Here is a 17850-nt window from a genome sequence, read left to right as displayed (position 1 = left end):
AACAACTCAGACCGTCATAATTTTTTTTCTTTTTAATGGCTACGGAGATAGCTCAGTGGCAATAGCTAGCTTAGCATGTACAAGGACCTACCTTCGCTTCCCAGCACCGCAAAACCAAAATAAGTCGGAAAGGGTGGACAACCGAACAGTAACCAGGACAGCGCCCGGCCACCCAGTAAACTAAAGGCTCGTGATACCGCCTAACTTCCGGTTCTTCCTCTCTGCTTCCGGGTTCGCCCTACCGCTTCCGGTGCTCTCCGGTCGCGAGCTGTAGATCACCTCCTCGCATCGCAATGGCGCTGTCTCTGAGCCTTTTCTTGGGCGGTCGTGTCCGCGCCGCTGTCGCTCGCTGTGGGTTTGCGTCCCAGGGCGTGGCGGGTCCGGGTTCTATCAGCCGCGAGCCAGATCCCGATTCCGACTGGGAGCCGGAGGAGCGGGAACTCCAGGAAGTGGAGAGGTACCTGCTTCTTGGCGGGCCCTCAGCCTGAAGCTAGACTTCGCGCCCTGTCGCTCCTTGCGGTACCGGGTAGCTCCGGGCATCCGGCAGCCAGGTCCGCAGAGGCTCTAGTTTATTTTCAACCTTTGTCTAGGGCGCAGGGGCAAGTGGTCAGCTCCCTTGAGACCCCAGGTCCCGTTGCTTAGTGACGTGTTTCATCACCCGTTAGAGAGTTCGGCATGTTTAAACGCTCAGGTGGTTGTAGGTGTAGGATTTCTGGGGCGGTATACACGGAGTGCTTTAACCTGGCAGACATGGCCGAGCTGCCTTCGCGGTCAGACGAGGGCTGGGCTCTCCAAGATTTAGTCCAAGACTTTTGGAAACACTCGTATTACTTCCACGCATGGCTTTTGCCATTGGTTCTTTCCCCCAGCGCTTTGAAACGACAGAAAAAAGCAATGCGATTCCAGAAAATTCGAAGGCAAATGGAGGCTCCAGGTGCCCCACCTAGAACACTGACATGGGAAGCCATGGAACAGATCCGGTAAGACATTGTTTACAAAATGGAGTTTACCTTTTGGGGATTTTAGTATTATCGCCTTTTAAATAGAAAGCGTCATAATAAGGAACTTCCTAAACTGTCCAGAATTTTGTTTGTTTATTTTGCGATTCTGGGATCAACACAGGGCCTTGTTTATGGTCAACTGAGGTCATCACCTCCTAACTACATACCGGGCTGGGATTTAGTATGTTACATTATGGACAGTTGATTTTTTTTTTTTTTTTTTTTTGGTAACCGTTTTTTGTTATTTATAGTGTCCAAACACCTAACATCTAAATAGAATGCGATATTTTCAATCTGAGACCCTGAAATGGAATTTTCCATGGTTTGTGCATTGGTTTTTTTGTTTTTTTGTTTTTTTTTCCCGGAGCTGGGGACCAAACCCAGGGCCTTGCGCTTGCTGGGCAAGCGCTCTACCACTGAGCTAAATCCCCAACCCCTGTGCATTGTTTTTGAAAGAGAACTATAACTTAGAAGTCTTGGAACTTTTCTTCTTTTGAGACCTCATGTAGCCCAGCTGGCCTTCAGTACATTTTAGGCAAGGACAGTCTTGAACTCCTATCTTCCTGCCTCTGCCATTGGAGTTTTTAAAAGATTTACTTATTTAATGTATATGAGTACACTGTAGCTGTCTTCAGACACACCAGAAGAGGGCATCAGATCTCATTACAGATGGTTGGGAGCCACCATGTGGTTGCTGGGAATTGAACTCAGGACCTCTGGAAGAGCAGTCAGTGTTGTTGTTGTTTTTTTTTTTTTTTTTTTTTTTTTGGAGCTGGGGACCAAACCCAGGGCCTTGCACTTGCTAGGCAAACGCTCTACCACTGAGCTAAATCCCCAATCCCCAGTGTTCTTAATTAACCATTGGCCATTTCTCCAACCCTCTCCTGGATTTTTATTTATTTTTTGACAAGACCACTCTGTGGACCAGGTTAACCTGGAATTCTTGGCAATCCTCCTGCTTCTGCCTCCTAAGTGCTGGGATTACATTGTGTATGAGCCACTACTGTTGCTTGAAAGAGGTCTTAAAAGAATTTCTTTAAGTATTAAGTGTTTTCTTCCCCTCCTCTTTTAGGAGCTAGGGGAGATAGCTTATTTGGTAACCTGACCGGCAAGTATGGGATCTGAATTGGTTCCGCATCACCCATGGGAAAAGCCTGATGTGGCATCATGCTCTTGTAATTTCATCCCAGCAGTGGTGAAATGGGAGGCAGAAATCAGGCACATACCTGGGGCTGGAAGACTGGTTAGCCTGCATGGTCTGGAGCTAAATGGCAGGTTAGCCTGTATGGTGACGTTGCAGGCCAATGAGAGGCCCTATCTCAAAAGGCTAGAAGGCGTCAGAAGACCAACCTTGATTGTCCTCTGACCTCCATGCACCCAGACACATATACGCACCCTTTGTACTTGAACACACACATTTTTTAATTCCTATTTAAGCTGAGTTTGGCCTTCGTACAACTGAAATCCCACCGCTGAGGAATGGAACAGAGGCAGGTAGAAAGCTCTGGTGTCTACATGGTGAGTTTTGGGGCAGCCAGGAATATAGTGAGACTGTCTCAAAACAAAACTTTTGAGACGGGCTCCCATATCTCAGGTTGGTCTTAAATGTGTTATCTCGCTAAGAATGACTGACTTTCTGATTCTCTTGCCTCCACCTCTTGAGTCTGGGTTGACAGGAATGCATTGCCACACCACATCTGGTTTATAGAGTGCTCAGGATAGAATTTGGGGCTTTTGTGCATGCTAAGCAAACCCGTACCAACTGAACATCTTGAAAAATTCCCCCTTTTTGTTTTTTTCGAAGGTTGCTTGTTTGTTTTTGCTTTGCCTTTTTAGCCTTTACTACGTATTTCGGGCCGGTTTGAAACTCATGTTCCTCCTGCCTTACCCTCCAATCCTGGAATTGCACTTGGGTGCTATTATTCTTACCTGTATTCTACCTGGAACATGGTATGCATTGTGAGAATTATTTGTTCTACTTATTTTTAATAGGTTTTGTGTATCTTTCTAGATTTTCTTAGCCACAAATATAGGTATCAATTTTTTACTTTTTTAAATCACAAGCAGCATTCTGTGAATTCTGTTCCAGACATTCCTTTTTCACTCACTATAGACTTGCCTTTTCCATTTCAGTAGTGAGCTCCTGGGCTGGGGCAGAGCTCAGCGAATTTACCTAGTATGCATGAGGCCCTGGGTCAGTCCTGAAAACCAACAGCTTCCCATCCTGACCTGGAAAAAAAGTTCCAATCAATTCTATTTTGTTTGGTTTTTGAGACAGGGTTTCTCTGTGTTATCCCTGGCTGTCCTGGAACTCACTCTATAGACCAGGCTGGCCTTGAATTCATAGAGATCTGCCTGCCTCTGCCTCGAAAGTACTGGGGTTAAAGCAGACACACTTAACACTTAATTCTTTTATAGCTGCTCAGTGAGCCATAGTCTAGTTTACCTGTCTTCTATGACAGGTATTTGAGTTTTTTTCATTCTTTCCCTTACAAAGAGTTCTCCAAGCTGGGGAGGAGAATTGAGGGTGGCTTGGTGTCAGTGGTGCGTCCATTAGTCCCAGTACTCAGGAGGCAGAGGCAGGTAGATCTCTGAGTTCCAAGCCAGCCTGGTCTACAGAACAAATTTAAGGACCACCAGGGCTACACAGAGAAACCCCTCCAAAACCCCCCAAAAAAAGATAATAAAAGATTATTAAAATAATCTTTATTTATTAAAATAATAAGATTCTTTGAGTAAACAGCTTTATATTTTTAGTATGCTGCATATCTACCAGATGGAAGATACTTACATTTTGATAAATATAGCTAAATTGCCCCATGTTAGATAATTCACCATTTCCCATATCCATGGGAAAGACTCTAATAGAGCAGCTGGTCAAGACTTTGTACCATGTCCTGGATACCTAGGAAACTATACTATTTCCCAACTCCAAGGTTCTGGGAATCCTGTTCTTAGCCTCAAACATGCTAGGTGAGTACTCTGCCATTGATACAGCCCATTCATCAGCTCTCTACACTTTCGTCTGTCTCTCTCTCTCTCTTTTTTTTTTTTTTTTGGAGCTGGGGACCGAACCCAGGCAAGCGCTCTACCACTGAGCTAAATCCCCAACCCCTCGTCTGTCTCTCTGTGTCTAAAAATATATAAAATACCTTTCCTTTTTTTTTTTTTTTTTTTTTTTTTGGTTCTTTTTTTTTGAGCTGGGGACCCAACCCAGGGCCTTGCGCCCTAGGCAAGCGCTCTACCACTGAGCTAAATCCCAACCCCATACCTTTCCATTTTGAAGACCAGGTCTGAATATGTAGTTCTGGCTGGCCCTCACAGAGACCCGCCTGCCTCTGCCTCTTGAGTCCTGGGATTAAAGGCGTGTGCCACCATGCCTGGCTTGTCTACCACTTTGAATAATAGCTTTTAACTAACTGTTCAACTTTTCAGCTGTTACTACTTGGTAGTCAATACATGCCCTATTTTAACAACAACAAAACAGGTCATGAAGCAAACCTGTCAGCTTCCTGGTGTGTTTTTTTTGTTTTTTGTTTTTAATATTTATTTATTATGGGGTTGGGGATTTGGCTCAGTGGTAGAGCACTTTGCAAGCACAAGGCCCTGGGTTCAGTCCCCAGCTCCGAAAAAAAGAATAGGAAAAAAAATTTATTTATTATATATAAGAACACTGTAGCTGGGGTTGAGGATTTAGCTCAGTGGTAGAGAGCTTGCCTAGGAAGCAGAAGGCCCTGGGTTCGGTCCCCAGCTCCGAAAAAAAGAACCCAAAAAAAAAAAAAAAAAAAGAACACTGTAGCTGTTTTCAGAGGAAACCAGAAGAGGGCATTGGATCACATTACAGATGGTTGTGAGCCACCATGTGGTTGCTGAGATTTGAACTCGGGACCTCTGGAAGAGCAACCAGTGCTCTTAACCACTGAGCCATCTCTCCAGCTTCCTCCTGGTTTGTTCTTAATGCTGCTGTTACCTTGCTTATGGCTGTAAGTTGCCAATTGACCTGATTCCTGATATGAAGTATACTTCCCATGCTACTTGCTCTACAAGTAAGTCTTTGTTTTCTCTCAGCTTTCTACTCCTTATCCTTTTAGATTATCTCTATCTTGGACTTCCTCAGGCAATTCCTGGGTCAGACTGCAAGTGTAGGATTCCCTGCTCCTGGTCTCCCTCGGTCTCCATCTTTGCTACAGTGCTTAGTTATTTTCTCTACCACCCACCTGTATACTGTTGTAAGTGAAGGTCAGTTCTCTATTACCAGACCTAGCTAGCATTGTTCTCATTAGACAGCACTTGGTTAACAGTGGCCAGGTATTGCTGTCTGTACACAGGTACAGAGTTAATTGGCACAGTCTAAGGACTGCATTTGAGTTTTCCAAGCTCTTTGTTTCTTATTTGTCAATGCTAGCATTATCAATTTGCTCTTCTCATAGGAGACTTATTTGTAATTTGAAAAACTGCTGTTTTTTCCACATAGGTATTTACATAAGGAATTTGCAGAGTCCTGGTCAGTTCCCAGGTTGGCAGAAGGCTTTGATGTCAGCACTGATGTTATCCGAAGGGTTTTAAAAAGTAAGTTTGTACCCACTTTAGAGCAGAAACTGAAGCAGGACCAAAAGGTCTTGAAAAAAGCTGGGATAACCCGAGTGGTTTGGCAGCTCCCCATTTCTGAAGATACGTTGAAGCCGCTCAGTGCAGGCCATCCTATGTCTGGCCCTCTGCTGATGCCAGGGGATGAAGTCTCCTCTAACAGTCAGACTCACAGCAGAGCTTTGAAAGTAACGTCAAACACTCCCAGCACAGAGGCACAGAAGAAACGGGAAGAAAGGAATAAAAGAATCCAAGTCTTGGAAGAAAGCTTGGTGCCTACTGCCACAGCCTTGGGTCATCAGAGAGAGCTTCAGAAATACACCACCCATGACTCTGAGGCTGACAGGAGAGCCAACAATGATATATTACCAAGTGTTGAGAAGCTGGAAGAGTTGGAGGCTGGGGAGCCAGGTGACCAGAACTTCAGCAGCAAAGTAGTACAGAAGGGGCGTGAGTTCTTTGACAGTAACGGAAACTTCCTTTACAGAATTTGAGCCTGGGCCTGGATTTTGGAAATGCCTAGACAAGTAGATTTGAAGCAGCCATTGGCCACTTTGGAGTAAGAGTCGATGAGGCCAGGATGAGGGTGGATGGCTTACTTATAGGTAGGTCAGACTTCCTGGAGTAAGCCCCATGGATCCCTGTGGATCTAAGGACTCATTCATCTTTGTTCCTTGGAGGTCTTTCTGTTGAGAACAAGAATTCTAGGTATCCTGTCATGGATTTTTGTGATACCATGTTGGGAGGAAGTTGAAAGCTTGCTCTTGACCTCTTTTCCTTTCTAATTCCTGAACACTATTCTTGCTCTGTCTAATCAGTTGGTTTCCTTATGTGCAGAATAAAGTAAAATGGTGCGGTTTGATGCTTGGTGTTCTTTGTGGCAGATTTTACTTGAAAACTTTGGAGAGGGATAGAGTAGAAAAGGTGGAAAGGAAAAGTATTGTCATTAAATTAAATTTTGGTACATGTCACCAGAAGAATCCTAACCAACGGGCTGGAGAGATGGCTCAGTGGTTAAGAGCTCCGACTGCGGGGTTGGGGGTTTAGCTCAGTGGTAGAGCGCTTGCCTAGCAAGCGCAAGGCCCTGGGTTCGGTCCCCAGCTCCGAAAAAAAGAAAAGAAAAAAAAAAAAAAGAGCTCCGACTGCTCTTCCAGAGGTCCTGAGTTCAAATCCCAGCAACCACATGGTGGCTCACAACCATCTGTAATGAGATCTGATGCCCTTTCCTGGTGTGTCTGAAGACATCTACAGTGTACTCATATATAATAAATAAATCTTTAAAAAAAAAAAAGAATCCTAACCAACAAAAGACTTTCGTGCATATAGCACTCTTCTCAGAGATACATTCTTAATCCTTTTAAAGTTAGATTTTGTATGTGTGCCACAGTGCACATTGCTGAGTCATAAGACAACTTGTAGCAATTGGTTTTCCCTTTCCACCCTGTGTGCCTTGGAAATAGAACTCAGGTTGGCAGCAAGAACCTGTACCTGCTGAGCCATGCCACCAACTTCCATGGCAACCAAAACTTGGACTCTGAGTTGCTAGGGTTCTGAAACTAATTTGGGAATGGGAACAAAGTAGTTTTGGAACAAAGCCGCTAAACATCAACTCCAAACTTTACTGGTCAAAGGCTTAGAGTTCCTAACATACGTCTCGGAAACTGCATGCTAAGGTTGAACTGTATTTGATACCCTGGTTGATGCCAGGTTTTTCCTAGCGATGCTGTGAGTTTATAGGAGCCCAGCCCCCCACAAATGAACAGACCCTAAGATGGCTGCTGGTAAATGGTAGTGCTGGGGCTTGAACCCACACCTCCACTAAAATTCTAGCAATATGGCATGATGTGACCTAATTCCTCATTGTTTTAGGAGTTACACTAAAAATGTTCTAGTGGAAAACGAAACAGGTCAGGAACAAGAATCCAGTAACAGGGGGTTGGGGGTTTAGCTCAGTGGTAGAGCGCTTGCCTAGCAAGCTCAAGGCCCTGGGTTCGGTCTCCAGCTCCAAAAAAAAAAAAAAAAAAAAAAAAAAGAATCCAGTAACAGTTTTTACCTATGTCTTACTTGAACACCTTGCCGGCTAAAATTGGTATCTGAATTTCTGTTGGTACTTAAAGCATGGATGTCCCAACTTTGACATTACTATCTTTTAGTCTAGCCTTCTGAAATGCTGATAACAGTAATAATAATAATATTGATTGGCATCTTTTGTTTTTGAAATATCGATCTTACTAGCCCAGGCTGGCCTGAAACAGCAGTCTTTTTTTCTCAGCCTTGGAAGTACTAAGATTGCAGGCTTCTGCTGTCATTTCCCTAGAGGCTCCCTAGCCACCCTGCATGCTGTGTGACCCTACACTTACTTTCTGCAATTGATGAAGTTAATACTAGCATCCTTCACTTTCCCTCGTTTTGAATAAAGACCCCGTGAAAGGAAGAGACCTATGCATTTATCACTGTCCCACTACTACCAGCTCTCCATGGAGACTCGAAGTTCCTCACACTCAGAACCCACTGTGGTGCTAAGCACTACCTTTTAGGTTTGCCCTCTTACCCATCTAGACCTTAGCACGTACGCTTCCAGACTGACTGTTCCTGTTGTCTCAGATGCTAACTCACTGCTGTTTGGAAACAGCCTAGGCTGGGAGGCTGTAATGTAGGCTCTAATACAGTTCCAGGTGGTGGGGTTTTTTTTGTTGTTGATTTTTGTTGTTTTTTTTTTTTTAGATTTATTTTATGTGTATGAGTATTTTGCCTGCATGAGCATCTTATGTGCACCTCATGCATGTCTGCTGCCATAGATCCTTGGAACTGGAGTTACAGACAGTTGTGAGCTGCCGTGTGGGTACTGGTACTGGGAATTGAACCTTGCCTCTACAAGAGCAGCCAGTGCTCTTAACCACTGAACCATCTCCAGCCCCTCTCCCCTTCAGTACCCACTGTCTATAGTTGTAGGATTCCATGTTCTCGTTTGGGGGTCGTCTCGTTTCCTGATGTGAACATCAATCACACTGAGTGAGATAGAACTGCACTTAGCACAAGAGGAAGAAACGGGTAATGAGGCTTCACTTGAGCGGGAAGAAAAAGCCACAGAGGACTGGAGACCTGAGCAACATGGGTTGGCAGACCACAACACAGAGGACTGCACCACAGAGGCATACTTTGCTGCTCTAAAGAAGGAGCATGAGGGTGAAGGCATCTTAGGCCACCTCCATCCTCAGTGCTGGTTAAGGTATGAGGTCAGGCAGAGGTCGACAAAGCATGAAGCACTATGGGCTCAGGCCTTTAAAAAGAACAACTTTATTTATTTATTTATTGTATTGGGGCTGGAGTGAACCACCCAGTCCTTTATGTAAGTGACTTATCCCATTGGCTTTATAAACAGGATTCATATCCAGTAACACTACATTTTGTTGGTATGTTCGGTTTAACCCTTTGTTGAGAGGAAGGTAACAAATTCGAGAGAATAGGAAGAAGCAAGTGTTATTTTTACCATTCCACAGAACGGGATGCCAGCATAGGATAAAGGCAAAAATAGCTAATATGCCCCTTTGGTGCCAGATGGTATTTTTAAACTGATTATGAAAAAGTCCTGCCCCCCAGCCCCATGGACCATTTGGGGTTCACAGTCTAGCATAACCCCCTTCACAAGATCCCCATCCTATTGGCTTAAGAGGCAAGACCTTTTAATATAAGTAGTTTTGAGGCTTGAGACTGTACCCCCTTGTGTAGCTACCTTTTCATTTTAATCAATTTTTTTGCGATAGTGCCTCTGTAGCACCAGCTGTACTGCAACTATGGAGACCAGGCTGGTCTTGAAATCACACAGATCCTGCCTTTGTCTACCCACTGCTCAGTCTGGCTGTAGTCATTCTTGGTTACTTTGTCGATTCTTTCTTTTCGCCCTTCTCCACTCCTTTCTCACGCTTTCCACCTCCCAAACACTAGATAATAGAGAAAAAAGGATAGAGAGGAAAAGAAAGATCCCCGAATAAAGGCCAGTCAGAAGGGATTAGACTACTTCCTGCTGATTAGGGGTGATGAGTTCCTTAGGGCAAGTTTGATCTTCACTGTCAGGATATCTAATTTCTTCACTCATGACTAAACAAACCACAACCAACAACCCATCATGCCTCTCGGGGCCCTAGCATTTATATACCCTCTGAAAGGTCACCATAATCCCAATGTCACACAATCACAGAAACTATCTGCGGTTGGCAAAATCCTGCCCCTGCCAGAGCACAACGAGGCAAATCATAGTTGATGTGGACAATCTGAAGCAGCCCCATATCCCACACCTAGGGTTAAAACAAAAACATATTTCTGTTTATTTTTTAAAGAGTCCAAAATTCCAAAATTGTTACCATACCTGGTCTCAATATATTTCTTATGCCTTAAGTTTCACCTCTTACATCCTTTCCCCCTTGCTATTTATTTTTAGAAGCTAGGTCATTTGTCCTAGATTCCTGCTTTGAGAGAGTGGGAGTTGGGAAGGCAGGGAACAGGTTGGCCAGAGGTTGAGGTGGAGTCTTTGATAGCTCTCCAGCTAATCTTTTGAGGCAGGGTCTAATGATGAACCCAGAACCAGGTAATTAGGTTAGTCTAGCTAGAGAGTTTGCCTGAGGGATCCCCAGCCTCTGACTTTGGAGTGCTGAAGTTACTAAGGAGCTGCCACACCCACTTAGCATGTTTGTGGGCGCTGGAGGTCCAAACTCTAGTCTTCACCCTTTACCCACTGAGCTGTTCCCCAGCTTCCCTCAACCTTCTCCCTCCCTTTCTTCTGTGGAGACAGAGACTCGTGTTACCCATAGTAGCAGTAAATTCCTGATACTCCTATCTCCATCCAAGGGATGAGATTGCAGACGCCCACCAAAATGACAGACTGCTTTTTTCTTTTTTTAAACAGGAAAGTATTATACCTGACCCTTTCTCCCATTGATTCATTTATGGATTTCCTCAGCTCCTATCTGCCACATACTGTGACCTTGCATACTGTGACCTTGTTTCAAAAACAAAAATCCTATGTAAATAGCACTATATAGATGTATTTCTGTGTTTTTACTTGTTTGTTTTTGGTTTTCTTTTGGTTTCTCTAGACACGGTTTCTCTGTGTAGCCCTGGCAGTCCTGGAGTTCACTCTGTAGACCAGGCTGTCCTCAAACCTAAAAAAGATTGACCTGCTTCTTCCTCCCAATGGCTGGGATTAAACTCATGCACCACCACCAGCTGATTGCTTCAGTATTTTGCCTCTTTAATTTGTTCAGTTGTTTTGTAGCATGGTTGTGCCACAAGCTTATTATTTCTCCCATAACACACGCACACACGCACACATATCCCTCACATTCACACAAAGTAAACCTATAAAAAAAAAATTAACTCGTCGCCTCGTGTTTTTAAATGTCCCCTCCCGGACGCCGTCTTCTCCCAGTGCTCAAAGCGCTGACTGGGGGAACCGGATTTCCGGGATGTGTAGGAAGTCGCTTTTCTCTAGGTAGGAGGCGGGGTTCTCCCGGCACGCTGCCGAGTGTGCGGATGTTATAGGGAATCCTGCTGACAGGCTGAGTGGACCCGGGTAGGACCAGTGACTGTAGGTCGCCAAGGAGAGTCACTCGACGCTGCGGCCGTCTGTGCAGTAGGTGGTCATTCATCCGTCTAGTGCGGCAGAGGAGCGAGGGCCCCTCGGGGGTCCTGGAACCCAGAGCCCAGGCAAGCGGGATACCAGCCTGCGGTGTCACCTAGGGCTGTCGCCGGCCTTTTCAGAACAGGGGCCATCCTGCTGCTCTCATACGGTGGCTCAGGTGACCTCTCCCATGGCTTTCCCCCATCGACTGGACGCCCCTGAGCTTCCCGACTTCTCTATGCTCAAGAGGCTGGCTCGGGACCAGCTCATCTATCTGCTAGAACAGGTCAGTGCCTGCTATGGCTGGCGCCTTTACTGCGTCAACAGTGTGGCCCTTCAATGTGACTTCTGACTTGCTGAGTCCCTTGGTGTTTTCCTTTGAGCTTCCGAGGCAGGTCCACAATGGGGCAGTCAACAGGAAAAACCAGAGTGGTAACAAGTTGCTTGCGACCTGGCCAGAGAATAAATGGAAATTGCCAGCCTCCGTGCAAATGAAAAAGACACATTTGTGCCAGGCCGTGGAGATGGAAATACAGTTGAAATACCTTTGTCACTAGTTACATTCCAGGAGGTTCCCTATGAAATAATGACCCCTAAAGGTGTCGGGTGAACTCTAGACTTCCTGAAAAGTTCAGAATAAACAACAGCTGAGGTGATGTGGAGTTTGAAGAATAAACGTGCTTTCTCTGGGGTAGGAACAGTGTGCGCCAATCAGGTAGTCGGGCTGCTTGATGTGAAGTCTAACAGGGAAAGACTGAAGCCTGAGCGGAGGAAGGGCTATTAGAAGTTACAATGTAGGCTGGAAAGACAGCTCAGTCGTAAAAAAATGCCTGTGCAGGGTCCTAGTTTCATCCGTTGCACCCCATGGAAAAGAAAGGGGTGGTTGTACACACTTTTAGTCCCAGTACATTCATTCATACACAGGCAGAGGCAGGCAGATCTCTGAGTTTGAGGCCAGCCTGATCTATAGAATGAGTTCCAGGACAGCCAGGGCTACATAGAGAAAAATTGTCTCAAAAAATCAAAAACCAAAATCACACAAACAAATTACACCGCAGGCTAACACACACCCATTACAGTGTGAAGCAGTACTTAATGTTTGCAATCGTGGTTTGTAAAGTAGAGTAAATGAACAGCAGGCTAGTTAGGAAAATACTGATTTAATAAGTAATAAAAGGCTATAGAAACTTGGTGGCAGTAGAAATGAGAGAAATGGTGGGTTTTGACTGTTGGCTTTGTTTCTTTGGGTTTTACTATGTAGTCCAGGATACCCTCTGACCCAGCCTAACAAGTGTTAGCATTGCAGGAATTTGCCAGCACACCTGACTTGTGATAGATTTATAAGTACAGTAAAAGAAAAATGAGGGGTTGGGGATTTGGCTCAGTGGTAGAGCGCTTGCCTAGGAAGTGCAAGGCTCTGGGTTCGGTCCCCAGCTCCAAAAAAAAGAACCAAAAAAAAAAAAAAAAAAATGAGAGACATTGATTAGTCGTAAATGTTGAGGAAGGAACAAAGTTTATTGACCTTTTAATGTGGGTTTTTAGGAAAATAATGTTGCCACTGTCATTATAATGGTTTGCTTATTGTTCATGGAAGGTTCTCAGGTATAGGAATAGCGTATGTTCTGTCCAATGTCATGTACTTAGCTTAGAGTCAGGCACATATCAACATTGAACAAAAATGAAAAGCACATTTGCATGAATGCTCTCTCTCTCTCTCTCTCTCTCTCTCTCTCTCACACACACACACACACACACACACACACACTTTGGAAGAGGCTAAGCGGAGGAAGTTGATTAATTTGGAGCTTATGTGAAGTTAAAGTGGTAGTAGTGAGGGGCTGTGGATGTTCCTCAGTGTATAGTTCTTCTCCTTTGGAAACCTAGGTTCAATCCTACGTTGGAGAGGGAGTAGAGAGAGGGAGAGAAGGAGGGAGGGAGGGAGAGACAGAGATGGGGGGGAGGAAGAGGAGGAGGAGGAGGAAGAGAGAAGGGAAGAGGGAAGAAAGAGGGAAGAGCGACTGACTAGTAGAAAGGACAGGATGAAACTTGGAAAGTGGAAGAACCTTAGGGGACATAGGACCATATGGTTTCTCCTTTGTATGTCCCATAATGCTAACATAGAGATTTGCACATGAAAGTGTTTCAAAAAGTATGTGAAGTGGAAAAGACAGGTACTAGGGAGAAGGAGAGACTAAGGATAGAACTTTATTAGTGGAGCAGTGTGGCAGAAGAGGCACCACAGGGTAACTCAAGGTCGGAGGGACTCGGGGCAATATTGTCCTCCCACACTAATTTGATTTTTTTTCTTTTTGTCTGTGCATGGGGCATATATGTGTGCATGTTTAAATGTGTATGGGTAGGGTTGGGGATTTAGCTCAGTGGTAGAGCACTTGCCTAGCAAGCACAAGGCCCTGGGTTCAGTCCCCAGCTCCAAAGAAAAGGAAAAAAAATGTATATGGGTACTCACACATGTGCCATGTGTGGGGAGGTCCGGGGTTGACTATTGTAGTCTTTCTGCATTGCCGTCCACCTTATTCATTGAAGCAAGTTTTCTCAGTGGAACCTAGAACTTGCTGGTACAGACTTTCTAGCAAGGCAGCTTGCTGGAAGGATCCTTCCTCTGTTAGAAAGTACTGGGATTACAAGTGGCCCAACATCCCCACCTGCCATTTCCATGAGTGCTGGGAGTCCAGTCTTCACACTTACACAGCAAATACTTTATCTGAGCCACTTAGCCCTGGTTTATGTCTTTTTTTTTTTTTTTTCTTTTTCTTTTTTCTTTTTTCTTTTTTTTTTTCGGAGCTGGGGACTGAACCCAGGGCCTTGGGCTTGGTAGGCAAGCGCTCTACCACTGAGCTTAATCCCCACCCTGGTTTATGTCTTTTTTACTGAACACCGCTATTCAGGCTTCATAATCAAAGTCATATTTGACTGTTGTTTCCCTTATACTTAACTGGGCAGCTGGCAGAGTCCTGTGGGTACTTTATCAAACATGGCTTTGCAAATAACATTCAAACACTCTAGGAAGTGTAGGGGAAAATATTAAAACAAAAAACAGTTGGGCAGTGGTGGCACACACATTTAATATCAGCATTGAAGCAGATGGATCTCTGATTTCGAGGCCAGCCTAGTTTACAGATCAAGTTCCAGAATGGTTAGAGCTATACAGAGAAACATTGCCTCGAAAAAAAAGCAACCAAATGCATATATATATATATTTGGTTGGTCTGTTCCATTACCTTTTTTTTTTTTAAATGATTTTATTTACTTAATGAATATGAGTACACTCTGTCTTCAGACACACCAGAAGAGGGCATCGGATCCCATTACAAATGGCTGTGAGCCACCATGTGGCTGCTGGGAATTGAACTCAGGACCTCTGGAAGAGCAGTCAGTGCTCTTAACCGCTGAGCCATCTCTCCAGCCCCCATTACCTTTTCAAATGAGCCCCTACCTTTAGTTTCTCATCTCTTCATTTTATCAATAGTTGTCCATTCCATCTAAAATTCCTGGCTGCTTTGTGCTGTAATATACAAAAAGAAGTTCTCCTTCTTTCTTAAAGGATCAAATCCAAATTCCCTACCTATTGCTCAGCTCCAGTCAACTGTTTCAAACCTATTTCCCACCATTTCTTTTGCATCAGTATTATTATTATTATTATTTTTGGTTCTTTTTTTCGGAGCTGGGGACCGAACCTAGGGCCTTGCGTTTCCTAGGCAAGCGCTCTACCACTGAGCTAAATCCCCAACCCCTGCATCAGTATTATTAATCCTTGGCACCGCAGACATGCTGTGTGCAGTAACTCTGTGTTGTAGGGCCTGTCCTGTATACTATGGATGGCTTAGCAGCATTCAAACCTCTATGCATCGGATGCCAATATCTCCCTACATCCTGTTCCAGATAACCCAAAATGTGTGCTGGCATTGCAAAATGTCCCAGCTGAGAACTGCTGCCATCACGCACCAAATGTGTCAATCCAACGGGATTGCTTGCTCAGCCTTCTTCCTCAACACCTACCCTTGTTGGGTGTCCCATAAACATCACTAATGACTCTCAACCTTATGTCTAGTTGAAAGGAAGCTTCCGGGGTTGGGGATTTAGCTCAGTGGTACAGCGCTTGCCTAGCAAGCGCAAGGCCCTGGGTTCAGCCCCCAGCTCCGGAAAAAAAAAAAAAAAAAAAGAAAGAAAGAAGCTTCCAGGGACTTAGCCCTCCATATCACTAATTGTGACCTCCTTCTCATGTACAAATGAGAGAGCAGATGCAGAGTGTTGGTGCTGACTTCCCGAGGTGGTGTCATGTGGTGGATGCTGGGGGAGGGGATAGGGTGAGCACTGCTGGGGTAGTGATTGAAATCAGGGCCTCGTGCTTGCAACACAAACGCTGCCTCACTGAGTCACACACACATCCAGCCCTCCCCTGATTTTCAAAGTTCTTCATTAAGTGTGTCATATTTGTAACTAAAAGGAAAATGCTCCTGGAAAAGATATTTAGCAGTTAGTTGAGGGGTTGCAGGATGCAAGGTGGATGTTTGTTGACTTTGTCTTCATTGGGACATGAGAAACTGTTATGAGGCGGAGTATAATTGTGTCCAAACTCACAATTGACTGACAAGGAGCCAAGCTGAGAAAGAATATTTTTTACATACAAAGAAGTGTCAGTGGTGAATACAGACACTAAGTAAGATGCTTAGCGAGATATCTGGTGCCTTTTAGCTCAAGATCCAAGTTTTTGTTAAATGAATGACTGCATAAATTCCCAGCTGAAGGAAGCTTGTGTGACCTTTGAGTGATCAATCATTCTTTCTCTCCTTCAGCTTCCTGGGAAAAAGGATTTGTTCATTGAGGCAGATCTCATGAGCCCTTTGGATCGAATTGCTAACGTCTCTATCCTGAAGGTATCAGCCCTTTTCAGGGCAACTCCTTGCCCCTTTTCCTCTTTGAACAGTTTTTCTTTTAACAAGCATAACTAATTCCTAAAGAATGGTGCCCGCGACAGGGTGAAGACAGTCAGCTCACCTGGGTGGGCACGCAAGGGATGGTGGTGATGTTTTCTTGTGTTTTACTTTTGGTTTTTCTGTTGACAGTAAGGTAAAAAATTTTAGTGGGATGGAAACATATTGACTTCTAGGATTAACCCTTTAAGTGTTCCTGCCTTTGTGTCATGCCTGGGCTTTCTAACTCTCCTGTTCACTGTTGTGTTTGGTTCTCTCTGTAGCAACATGAAGTAGACAAGCTGTACAAGGTGGAAAACAAACCTACTCTCAGCTCCAATGAACAGTAAGTGTCTAGGAGCATCTGTGTGACTTCCAGGCTGGTCCTCAGGAGGTCCTGAGGGGTATGTATGTTCGCCTTGCTTTGTTCTGGCCTGAGAGCTGCAACCACAGTGCCTGTGGTGTGACCCGGTTCCTTGAGTGTTCACAGCATCATTCATGCACAGATTGTTACACATACCACACTCAGATTGTTAGTCCGCCTTTCTGCAGTTTCTTCCACTCTGCCTTCTCCCCTCTCTACTCCCTGTTATTATCTACAATTCGAAGTATTCCTTCTCCAAAAATTATTCCTTCACTATCAACCACTTCCAAGTTGGTAGCTGGTACACAGCTCATGGATAAAGCGCTCGCTGCGCAAGCCCAGTGATCAGGGTTCCACCTTTGGAGTCCATGGAAAGGTAGAAGGAGAGAATCTTCCGCAGAGTTGTCCTCTGGCTTCTACATGTGTGCCTGCACTCACACGTATACAGTATTAGTGAACAGATAGATAAATAAGTAAGTAAACAAATAAAACGAACCTCTGGGGCCAGTGAGATGTCTTAACAGGTAAAGATATTCTCCAGCATGGCTAACAGACAGCCTGAATTTTACCCATATAGTGAAGAAGAGAACCTACTCCACAAGTTGTCCTCTGACTGCACAAGCTGTGGCACGTGTGTGTATACACACATAAATGTTAAAAGGGAAAGCCTTCCAAGATAATACATATTGATTGCATGTAGTCCAGTTGAACATCATGGGTTCCAAGGCCTGATGCTACTCGTATAGTCTTGTTCCCCACGTATCCTTTCAGGCCTTTGTGGATATGTGCTTCCTTTCACACAGACCAGAACATGCCTCTGCCCTTCATCACTCCACTCACTCTACCTAGAGTTATCTCCTGTCCCTCACTCCTATAAAGAGCACCAAGCTTTCAGCCCCTTCCTATGCTTCCTGGAGCTCCCTTCCAGACCAGGTTGGTTTTCCTCCAGGGCATTTTGTATTGTCCTGTTGCATGCCAGGCACTCACAGTCTTCTGTGCAGGAAATCAAACCAGGACTTCGAGCAGCATCTACCATTACACTCTATCTCCAGGGCTTCGATTTCTTTTACACATTGCCCAAACTTGAGTAGTGTATACCTTTCTTAAGGTTTTCCTGAAAAACTTCTAAATATGTGAAAATTACTACACACATTCCAGTTCTTACATCACATTGAACCTGTTGTATTGAGAAATGTCTTCTGTGGCTGGCACGTGGTAGCTCAGATCTGCAGGCCTGGTCAAGAAGGGCAAAGGATTAAAGACTTGGTTGGTTTACTATCTCCTTAGGTCTTATCATCATCTTCATGATTCTTCCTAACTTTCCCTTTCTCATTCACAGATTGTGCTTCT

At 44.6% G+C, this 17850-nt stretch overlaps 2 protein-coding genes across 4 annotated transcripts in view; both read left to right on the top strand.

Annotated features, from left to right (window-relative positions):
• The first annotated feature begins 235 nt into the window (after positions 1-235).
• On the top strand, positions 236-6450 carry Ngrn (neugrin, neurite outgrowth associated). 3 transcript variants are annotated; one of them, XM_032893357.1, is made up of 3 exons: positions 236-457; positions 870-980; positions 5476-6450. In XM_032893357.1, exons 1-3 carry the CDS (start codon positions 294-296, stop codon positions 6080-6082), a joined length of 882 nt encoding a protein of 293 aa, XP_032749248.1. In that variant the 5' UTR covers positions 236-293; the 3' UTR covers positions 6083-6450. The 3 variants fall into 3 exon arrangements, 2 of the variants coding, with proteins under 2 accessions (XP_032749248.1, XP_032749249.1); XR_004386869.1 differs by adding an exon at positions 5093-5240 and having other exon boundaries at positions 291-980; positions 5476-5584; XM_032893358.1 differs by having other exon boundaries at positions 275-980.
• A 4615-nt stretch (positions 6451-11065) lies between these two features.
• The window catches only part of Vps33b (VPS33B late endosome and lysosome associated), a 22272-nt gene continuing 15487 nt past the window's right edge, over positions 11066-17850 (top strand). Inside the window, exons 1-4 of the mRNA XM_032893356.1 lie at positions 11066-11491; positions 16020-16100; positions 16421-16482; positions 17840-17850. The exon at positions 17840-17850 is cut by the window's right edge and continues 39 nt beyond it. Coding sequence (XP_032749247.1) covers positions 11396-11491; positions 16020-16100; positions 16421-16482; positions 17840-17850 — 250 coding nt within the window. The 5' untranslated portion in view covers positions 11066-11395. The remainder of the gene's footprint in view (positions 11492-16019; positions 16101-16420; positions 16483-17839) is intronic.

The sequence above is a fragment of the Rattus rattus genome, chromosome 2, assembly GCF_011064425.1.
Source record: "Rattus rattus isolate New Zealand chromosome 2, Rrattus_CSIRO_v1, whole genome shotgun sequence".
Taxonomy (NCBI): domain Eukaryota; kingdom Metazoa; phylum Chordata; class Mammalia; order Rodentia; family Muridae; genus Rattus; species Rattus rattus.
The sequence above is the reverse complement of the archived record's forward strand: the minus strand, read 5'-3'. Positions and strand labels throughout refer to the sequence as shown.

What these genes read in the sequence shown, in the direction of transcription:
- Ngrn (XM_032893358.1), top strand. Translation starts at nt 676, where the DNA reads ATGTTTAAACGCTCAGGTGGTTGTAGGTGTAGGATTTCTGGGGCGGTA. An exon ending in GAAGCCATGGAACAGATCCG is followed by an intron (nt 981 to 5,475) that starts GTAAGACATTGT and finishes TTTTCCACATAG; the next exon opens with GTATTTACATAAGGAATTTG.